The following is a 10,475-nucleotide window of genomic DNA, read 5'->3' as shown; positions in this document are numbered from 1 at the left end:
CTCCCTCTATTTCCTCATAGTTGAGAAGAAATTTTTCGGCACGGAATTTTAGAAAGGAATGTTCGAATGTTAAATAAATAATACAAAAAGTAAGAAAGAGGAAAAGGTAGAGAGAATAAAATATAAAGTGAATAAAATATAAAGTGAATAAAGTAAGAGATAGTAAGTAAGAGAGAGAAAAGTTATCATAAATGAAAATGACTCAACTATGAAGAAATTTCCTCGAATGGTAAAATGCGAAACGGAGGGAATATTTCCTAATAATATGTGATATTTATGTACTGCCAAATCTCAAATGTGTCAGTGTAAGGTTTATCTCAGTAATAACTAGCATTGAAGACCACGATGGAACAAAAAGAACCTTCTGTGATAATCATTATATGAAATGCATTTAATTTTATTATATTTTATTTTTAAAGCTCGGGTAGAATCAATATGGATGAATAATGTATACGTTAATTATACGGAAATATTCCCTCCGTTTCATCATAGTTGAGTCGAAACTTTTTGACACGGAATTTAACAAAAGGATGTTGAATGTGTTGAATAAATAGAAAAAATAAGTAAGAGAAAGAAAAATGTGGAGAGAAATAAAGTAGAAAGTGAATGAAGTAGATAGAAAAAGAGTAAAAGAGAGTAAAATAAGAAAGAGAAAATAATTAATATATATATATGAAAATCGCTCAATTATGAAGAAACTTTTCTAAATGAAAAAAATGACTAACTATAAATGTAGTTATAGTAAGTAGTTTAAGAAAATATCCAAAACACAAAGTGACAAAACACTGTTTTTCCGGATAAGTTTTGGGGAGAGGAGAGGGGGGTTTGGTCGCAAAGTGACAAAACAACACCATTTTCTAGGGATAAGTTTTCACGACGGCTTGCGTCATTCATATAACAAGATGATAAGAGTTCCACAGCAGCAACCCATCTTGATGCAGCCGTCGACCAGATTGATAGTCACAACAGAGCTCGTCGCAAACGGAGGCCGCCAACTCATTTTCACGACCTGCTGTTCATTAGATGATTATGGTTAGTTATGGTTTTCTTTAGTTATTTAGTACAAATATAATGTAACATGAACAAAGTGTCGAGCGTACTTATAAGCTCTATCTCGGGTTTTCTTTGTGGTTCTTTCCCGAGAGATAGGTAGGTTGAACCGCCCTAGGTCCTAGATATAAAAAGGGAACTTTTCAACACATTTTAATTAATGAATGAATGATAAGAAATTTTCCCAATTTGCGTTCTCTTTATTTTTTCTCTCAACAAACTGACGAACTGTCCGACGGAGGAGACCTCCGCGTGCAGCCTGAATTTGATCGCCGAGCTCTCTCGCCGTCGATCATTGTCTCGATACGATCAACATCGTATCATCTGGCGCTTTCATTGAGGTTCTCATGGCTACCGATCCACACCCTAGTGATACTCTGCCTGATCAGAGCATTCCAACGGTGGCTGTTCCGGCCCCGAGCGTTGTTCCCACCGGTCAGTTAGATTGGATTTTGTCCACCATGGTAAGATTGGAGTCAAGATTGGCTGCGTCTGAGCGACGTTCGATCGATTACCGACCTCCGCAACATCATCCAGAATTTGATCCGCCGTTCGCCGTGCCGGTGTCTGCCTCGGCTGGTCCGCATATTACATCTGCTCGTGATGTTCATTCAATGCAGCAACCGCTTCCTCCGGCGGTTATTGACACTCACATACCCAATCAACCGTTCATAACTTCTCAACGCAGCAACTTCTCACCATATTCAGGCTTCCAACTGCCGCAACCGCCTACACCTCAACAACCGTCATCTTCTTCCATGATTCCACCTTGGTTTGCAACTGATCCAGGAGGTCCCTCTCGTTCTAACATGGGGAATTTTCTGCAATCTCAGTGTTTACCTCAGCAACACAGTATGTACTTGCCCATGGATCGTCAGATTTATACTCCTTCACCTGGTCCTAGACCGACATCTTGTTGGTACCCATCGAACGATCGCCAATTTCGCGGTCATCCTCCTCATGATCAACATCGAGGTGTTCGTTTGGATCCACCTCGTTTTGATGGGTCAGATGCGGCTAATTGGATTTTCAAAATCCAATACTACTTTGATCACATGATGGTGCCCGATGCCAAACGACTTCACTATGTTGTTCCGTTATTTGACCCGCCGGCGTCTGAATGGATTAGACACTATTGCTCCAATAATGATTTTGTCACTTGGCAAGAATTTTTGAGCGAGGTTCGATACAGATTCGATCCAGACTGTTATGAAAGCTACATCGGCTTGATCGCAAAGTTGTGTCAAACCAGCACGGTCTCGGAATATCAACTCGAGTTTGAGCGTTTGCAGAATAAACTCTCGGGTGTTCCAGACTACATTCTTCTGCCAATATATGTTGCCGGTCTCAAACAACCGCTTCAACGTGAGGTCAAGCTACATCGACCGACAACGTTGGCGGCAGCTTTTGCTTTGGCCAAGGAATTATCGGCATGTCGACCGGAGCACCAACTGTCTCCCTCAACTTATTCGCCTCAGCCATGGGTCTCACAAGAATCAAGAGCCACACACAATCCTTCCACAGTGCCTAATCAGACCGTGGCTTCGTCTTTCCAAGGTCCGCGTCCTTCAGGTGGCAGATTCCGAGAGTTCAGCAAACTGCCTGTTGTACGCCTTTCTGCGTCGGAGAAGGCAGATCGCTCTCGCCGGGGATTATGCTGGTATTGTGAGGACAAATGGACCCCAGGTCATGTGTGTAACCATAATTTTTTGGCTTACATGGGCGTCGATGCTGACGAAGATGATGTGGTTGCACTAGAGAGTGATTTGCTAGATGATAATGCTAACACAACGGCCCTATCTCACTTGAATGCCGTTGACGGCCGACAACACCTGAAGTCTTTTAATTTTGTGGGAACAATCCACAAATCTGCTGTGAATATTCTAATTGACAACGGAAGCTCCCATGATTTTATACATCCGTGCATCGCCGAAAAGCTAAGTCTTTCTTTGACGAAGATTAAACCTTTTCGTGTTTATGTCGGTAATGGTGAATCCTTAGTTTGTTCTCATGTCAGCAAGGAGACGGTGGTCGATCTACAAGGCCATGTATTTCTCATTGATTTATATATTTTGGCATTTCATGGTCCGGATATCATATTGGGTATGGAATGGTTGGAATCATTGGGATGTGTCACACATGATTATTCGGCCCGGACTATGGAGTTCTTCCGTGATGATGCTCTTGTCGTCCTTCGTAGCCTTTCAACTTTGCCGCACCGAATGTCGGCTGCTTTGACGATGTTGATGTCACATATGGATGAGCTGGATTTTTTAAAGCTTGCTGAAATTCCAGCAGATCAGCCTATAGACCAGCCTGGCCTCCGGGATGAATTTCCAAAAAAATTGCCTCCTACTGCCCTTCACGTTTTGTCCCAATTCTCGGCAGATTCTGCATCGCAGGCTGTGGCACCACTTCCTGAAGAGTTTTTCATGTCGCGACCTGTCGTCAAATTAATAAGGTTGCAGGAACGTAGCATGGTGATGCAACACGGACAGCCGGTTGAACAAGGGCTGTTTCAGTGGTCTGATTCGGTAGACAATTCCCTGACTTTTCCTCCATTTATCCTTGAGGACAAGGATGATCCTATCGGGGGGGAGTTGATAAGAGTTCCACAGCAGCAACCCATCTTGATGCAGCCGTCGACCAGATTGATAGTCACAACAGAGCTCGTCGCAAACGGAGGCCGCCAACTCATTTTCACGACCTGCTGTTCATTAGATGATTATGGTTAGTTATGGTTTTCTTTAGTTATTTAGTACAAATATAATGTAACATGAACAAAGTGTCGAGCGTACTTATAAGCTCTATCTCGGGTTTTCTTTGTGGTTCATTCCCGAGAGATAGGTAGGTTGAACCGCCCTAGGTCCTAGATATAAAAAGGGAACTTTTCAACACATTTTAATTAATGAATGAATGATAAGAAATTTTCCCAATTTGCGTTCTCTTTATTTTTTCTCTCAACAAACTGACGAACTGTCCGACGGAGGAGACCTCCGCGTGCAGCCTGAATTTGATCGCCGAGCTCTCTCGCCGTCGATCATTGTCTCGATACGATCAACATCGTATCACAAGATTAGTGCACTAATCAGTCTTAATAATCAGATCACCTCTGTTGCTTTCTTTTATTCTCATGCAATATTATTACTCGATTCAACCTAAATATTTTATTTTGCTGTTTTAGAATATGTTTTATTTTTATTTTATAAGCATTTGGTATTTATATTCTATTAATTTATTTTACATTTTAAATTATAAAATTAATACTTCATCCAGTAATTGAGATTAAATATTTCACTTTAAACTTGTTATGAGTTTTAATAAATGTAAAAAAAATGTTAATGAAATGGGATAATGGATTTTTACCAAAAATAAATAAGTAAATGAGACATTAATGGTTAACATCCTAAAATTATCCGTATAGCCCGGAGGAAGTACATATAAAATTATAAATGAAACCTAAATTTCATTTAGGTTTTCTACCTACATTACTTAAAACACGAGGCAATTAGCTAATTACAAATGTGGCTGTTAATAGCAGATGAATGAAGTGGAGTATTATTTAAACCGACAATTCACTTTATACAATATTATTCGTTCATTTTATTTTATATTAATACAGATAATAAATGATTTCGAAATTGTGGTATGCAGTACTTGAGTTGCTGCACCACTTGTGAAGAATATCGAACACTTTTATGGCCCTAATTATTGAAGCAATAATCTCCAAGATCATATATTCTTCTTATTTAACAAGTAAAGTATACACCCTGTTGATATTTGTTTAAATATAACTTGGGCTAAATTCTAACGCGGGTAGTATATGTCTTGGGCTGCCACTCTTTTTCAGCCCAATTAATTTAAGAAACAAATAAATCATAAGGCCCGTACTATGTTTTATATCACTCTTCTTAAATTATTTGTGTAAAGTTTTTCATAGCTCAAAGTAGGCATGCACACGGTTCAGAAACCACCAGTTCCGGTTCGGAATCGGCGGTTCACTGTTCAAAAAAATCATGAACCTGACCGCCAAGGGTTTAGGCGGTTGCGGTTCAAAAAACCGCCGGTTCGGGCGACGGTTCAAAACCGCCGCTTCCGGGCCAGTTCGGCTGTTCAGTTTTTTTTTTGCATTTTCATCTTTATTTATCTATGGAATGTGCGTAAATAAAATTCAAAAAATCACGAAAAAAATTGCTTTATTGATATAAATTTAAACGAGGCTACAAGTTACAACAATTACAAATCACTAAAGACTTGAAGTCTTAAACAATAAGTTTAAATATTGGTTACTTTTTTAATCTTCTATTTTTATCATTCTTATACAAATTATATTAATTGTTGCTTTTTTGCACATTTTAATTAATACATTGAGAAAAATGAGTAACATACCTACATTTAAATCCAATTATTTGAACATGTCCACATTTTATAAATATACAAATTATGAGCAACATGCCACATTTAAATTTAATTAAAGTATTATAACTAAACTATTCTAGTTGATGCTATTATTAACTATAAATTTGTCTTAGAAAAGGAATTATGACAAAAATAAATATAAAAATAGTAAATAATAAAATGTAAAAAATAAAGAAAGTTTTATCTTCTACATTGGAAAAAGATTAATGGATGATCTAAACATATAGTTATAAAAGAAAATACTTCAACATATTTTGTCCTACATCGAAAGTGAAACATAAAATATTCAAGGATGTCTATATAAAAGAGAAGCAATCAAGAATGGTTCGAATCGTTGAACCGGCGGTTCTGGTTTGTGCATGCCTAGCTCAAAGTGTATAAAGTTATTTCTAAGGCATTTTGTTTCTCAAATTTAAATAAGATTTAACATAATGTAGTAGTATAGTAATTAAGTTGAATACATCTCATTCTAACCAATAAAAGAAGTCCCATATAAGCTCACAATTTGTATTGATCTTCTCTTAATATTTATAACATGCACATATATGACAATTATAAGTCACACAAGATTGGAATCCATCACCAAATTAAAGAAAAAAAGTACAAACAAAATGGCTATATCTCATCTAAGTCGTCGTCGTCGACCAATAAATTAGATTCTTCTAGTATCCGGCGTTCTTTAACTTGAGAAATATAGCTAGAAGCTTTTCTATCGACACATTGATCTCCACCGCCGCCATCGGGGCCGTGAACGTAGCCATCACCGGACTTCCCAACGTCACAACGCAACGACGTCGTCTTCACCAACACCGCAGCAGCCTGCCTCGGCTTCACCGTGGCGGCTGCCGGAGCCTTGGGAGTTCGGTAGAATGACATAATCAGCTTGCTTTTCATCGATTCCATTTTTTTTACTTTAATTGAAGAGAGATATATAGTTTTGAGATGGCATTTATTTGAGCCTAACTTAGCCCTATATATATCAATAATAACCCCAAGAGAACATATACCGTTAGCCCCATATTTCTATTTTTAATTGTTTTATAATATTCTTTGGGGTGTTTTTGCTTTAGTTAGGAATGGATCTTATCTTGTAGTTGGATGGCGTGGTCCAATTAATTTTTTAGCTGGCTAATGAATATAATTGGCTTTGCTCAAGCATAATTAACTAATTGGATATATTCTTCTTAGTTGAACATAATTAAATTTGATTTCATTGCTTTTTAAGATATGGATCGGGTGATATAGTAAATTAGAGCGTAGGAGATAAGCTGGAATAATTGTCAATTGGTAATTGCAAATTAATTCTTAATTTTAATTTCTTACAATATAATTTTTGCAATTGGGATGCATCCGCGGACCAACGACGTCGTTTAGTGAGAAAGCAAGCGCTTAAAAATTTTTTTAGTCGTCTTCTTCGTTATTGGTCAACACTAATATTGCCTAAGAAAATTAAGAGATTAATTAATGAAAACAAGAGCCTTAATTTTCACTTTTCAGTTAAATTTCACTTTCGAGTACTTTAAATTGGATTTGTGAAAGTTGAATCGATGATGCCCTCCCACAAAGGAAATTGTACACCCACCAAATTCACACTAGCATTTATTAATTTTATTTACACTTACTTATAAAGGCTTTATAGAGCTATGAGTGATTTAGGTGGACCCTAAATTAGGTTAAATATAAATGGAGGGAAGTACTAATTGTATGAGTTAAGTATTAGTAGTACATTATTAAATGTGTTAGTTATAGTTAACTACGTGGTCAATAATAGATCCATGTAGTATGTACGTCGTCATTGTACTTAAAAATCATTTTTCTAGAATTTTCTTGAATTACTTAATATTAAGCTATTTATAACAGTACAATATTACATCAACTAGATAATGGTAATCTAATAGTGTACATACATAGTTAACTAGCTAAGGATTTCTTTATATAGGGCAATTAATAGATAGAGAAGAACATAAAATGACGTTAGGTTGGGCCTTAGTGGATTAGTGATGAGCTATGATTAGTTAAAGTTGAAAGGACAAAATGGGCTTTCTTTTGCAATCATTAGTTCGGCCTAACTTAATGAGATAATTCTTTTTTGAAGCGGCTTTCAATTAAATTTAATCAATTAAATCTTGAAATTCAATGACGATAAGGAATTTAGATACGTTTAGTACGTTTTGATACTAATCAATTTATTGGAAAAAAAAATGTTTCTAATGATCAAATTGGTCTTTATTAATATTAACTATGTTGAAAAATAACTCAGATTCTCAAAACCAGAACAACTAATGAAATTTAAAAAGAAACACTACAATGGCGCCATGGTTGTCTTAGACAATAATGAAGAAGAAGAAGACGATGACAAAAATTATAATTTTACCCTCGTTAAAAGTGAAAATCATTCTTTCGTCCTATTAATTCTTTATAATTGATAAATAAAAATAAAATTTTAATAGACTTAAATCTGATAAATTCGCAAAGTAAATGTTTTATATTTAATAGGAGTGAGGGAGTACGTATATATCCTTGAGTGGATGAAGCATGCAACAAATAAAAAGAATTATGATAGTTTGAATGAGCTTATGATTAAATAAAAAACCAACGAAACAAAAGCGGGAGGAGTAGAAAATTGATACACATATCGACAACAGATGCAGAAATGAAGAGAGAGCAAATAGTATTCGAAATTGCAACAATGGAGCTAGTGATCCCAGGTGAAAGTCCGAGTAGTTGATGACTGGTGGTGGTGCGTTGAAGGGCAGTAGTGGAGCTGGTGGTGAGGAGGCGGAGGCGGAGGAGTTTCAACTTCAACTGACAGAAGAGAGAGAGCAGGATCACACGAATACTTATACCCATCATCTGTTTGATGAAATGCCGATGAGTTCATTCTCTCACTCTCACCACCATTATAGTAGTTGTAGTTGTTGTTGTGATTCTGCAAAGTCTGACTGCTTGAATTACTAGTGTTGTAGAGCATGTTATCCTGGTGGAGTCCAAGCCCAAGCCCAGCCCATGACGAATGAGGCGTAGTGAACGAAACAAGCGTCCCTCCTCCTTGGAGCAATGCGGATGAGTGATCCGGTGGGGGCTGAGGCTTCCTCCGCCTCCGGTTGTGCCCATCCAGCCGCTTCCTGCAGCTCCTCTTTCCCTCATCGAACTCTACCAGCGAGTGGAACCTATCGTATGAGTTTAAAACATAGTTATAAAATCTACAGAATATCATAACTTGTCATATCAAGTCAAGCAAACCGAACCAGCCATACCTGCTGCATTGCTGGCAGAAGCGTTGCTCTCGGCCAGCAATGGTGACCTTAGGGGTTTTCGAGTGAGCCTCGCACACTTTGTGGCGGCGGTGATAGTCTCTACATAGCCTTAAATCAGCATCACAACCATCTACTAAGCATTGAGCAGCTACAACTGTCTGACTCTGAGGGGCCTTTGCTCTTTTACATGATGATGCTGATGATTCCATTTCCATATTTCACTTAATTCATGCACCTGCACTTGCACATTCTTCATCTCTTTATGTATCCTTATAATACTATATCAAATTAACACCTATTCATACATTCCTATCATATAGTACTAGCAAAATAAGATAAGAACATATATTTTAAATCATTTTAGGTCAGATAACACCAAGATAAAAGAGTAATCTGCCCTAACAAACAGACCCTAAACAGCAAGATCTACTTAAGCCAGTAATTGGTGAAGCATATATATATCAGAAATTTGGAGTGTTCATGGTCAAGCTAAGTCAACTATTTCTTCAGCTAGCAGCCACAAAAATTAAGATCCACTAAAAATTGTTTACCTACTACTGGCTACTACCAAAGAAAAAGGAAGCAGAAATAGTAAAGATGAGATTTTTATTCCATCACTACCAAAAGTAGACATTCATTCTTAATTTGTTTTCCTTAACACTATACACAAGATACAAACAAGTCTTGAAAAGCAAATAGGCAGCAGTGTACAAAAATTAGTAAAAGAGGGAGAGATATAACTTAAAATGAAGGAGAAGCCGAGTAGAAACTGAAAATAGGAAGAGGAATGCAGATAAATGGAAATCTTGAAAAAATAAGAAAAAGAGTTTCAAAGAAGCTTGGAAGTAGTAAACTGGGATTCACTTCTCAGCCATTCATTCTCTGACAACAACTCCATTATGGCTGGAACTGGCAACTGGCAAAAGCTTAGCTAGAATGAATACAACTTGTATGTGTGTGTAAATATGAGAGAGAGAGAAAGAGAGTTGCAGCAGTGCCAATTGAGTGTAGGTAGGTGGATGGGTTGTAAATTGCAATAAAGGGTTTTTGAATTATTGAAAGCAGCAGTTTCTTTGAATAGAGCATTATATACCAATATTATATCATACTCCAATTCCAATAAGGAAAGGTGGTATTTTTGGTTTTATATTGCTTAACAAAATGACCTTCCTTTTCAGGCTAATAAGTAGTTAAAAAAAGATTATAAAAACTGGGATATTCTTTGGGAAGAGGAGATACCCTTATTTAAAAGGAGTGGCATAGAAAGTGACAGAGTGTATGTAGCTTTCCGTCAAGTTTATTATTTTATTATTTTAGGAATCACAGAGTACATTAAAAGCGTTCATACATCTTGTGACTCACTTTCACTTTCTTTGCCTCATTTTGTTCCTTGACCCCTCTCATTTTTTTTTTCTCAACTTAACTATTTCCACTAATTCATTCGTGAAAAAGTAAATTAATTAAATGTAGTATTAATGAAGTTCCAAGTAAAAGCAAGGTTAATATTAAAAAAAGAAGTGAGAAATGGCTTTTCAAGTTCCGAGCGCATAACCAAAGAGAGACAGAATTATAATTCATCTCACATAATTAGACAGTGGATGCTTATTGGAACAACCAAAACATTGGGGTTTGTCCTTTTCTTTTAGTTGCTATTTTCACAAGTTCAAAAATAGCATAACAACAAAATTATTTGTAGAATGTAGAGTATTTCATTTTAAAACGTGTTGAACCTGCTGCAATACCACCAAT

General features: G+C 36.7%; 1 protein-coding gene across 3 annotated transcripts; it reads right to left on the bottom strand.

Moving 5' to 3' along the window:
- Positions 1–8,029: 8,029 nt before the first annotated feature.
- LOC121771510 (squamosa promoter-binding-like protein 16) lies at positions 8,030–9,916 on the bottom strand. 3 transcript variants are annotated; one of them, XM_042168305.1, is made up of 3 exons: positions 9,468–9,916; positions 8,727–8,961; positions 8,030–8,639 (listed from the first exon to the last, which is right to left on the bottom strand). In XM_042168305.1, the coding sequence occupies exons 2-3, from the start codon at positions 8,939–8,941 to the stop codon at positions 8,165–8,167; spliced, it is 690 nt and encodes a 229-aa protein (XP_042024239.1). In that variant the 5' UTR covers positions 8,942–8,961; positions 9,468–9,916; the 3' UTR covers positions 8,030–8,164. The 3 variants fall into 3 exon arrangements, with proteins under 3 accessions (XP_042024239.1, XP_042024240.1, XP_042024238.1); XM_042168306.1 differs by having other exon boundaries at positions 9,591–9,916; XM_042168304.1 differs by having other exon boundaries at positions 8,727–9,915.
- Between the last annotated feature and the right edge of the window lie 559 nt (positions 9,917–10,475).

This window comes from Salvia splendens, chromosome 16 (assembly GCF_004379255.2).
Source record: "Salvia splendens isolate huo1 chromosome 16, SspV2, whole genome shotgun sequence".
In the NCBI taxonomy this organism is placed as follows: Eukaryota; Viridiplantae; Streptophyta; class Magnoliopsida; order Lamiales; family Lamiaceae; genus Salvia; species Salvia splendens.
This window is presented reverse-complemented; position numbering and strand designations above follow the sequence as displayed.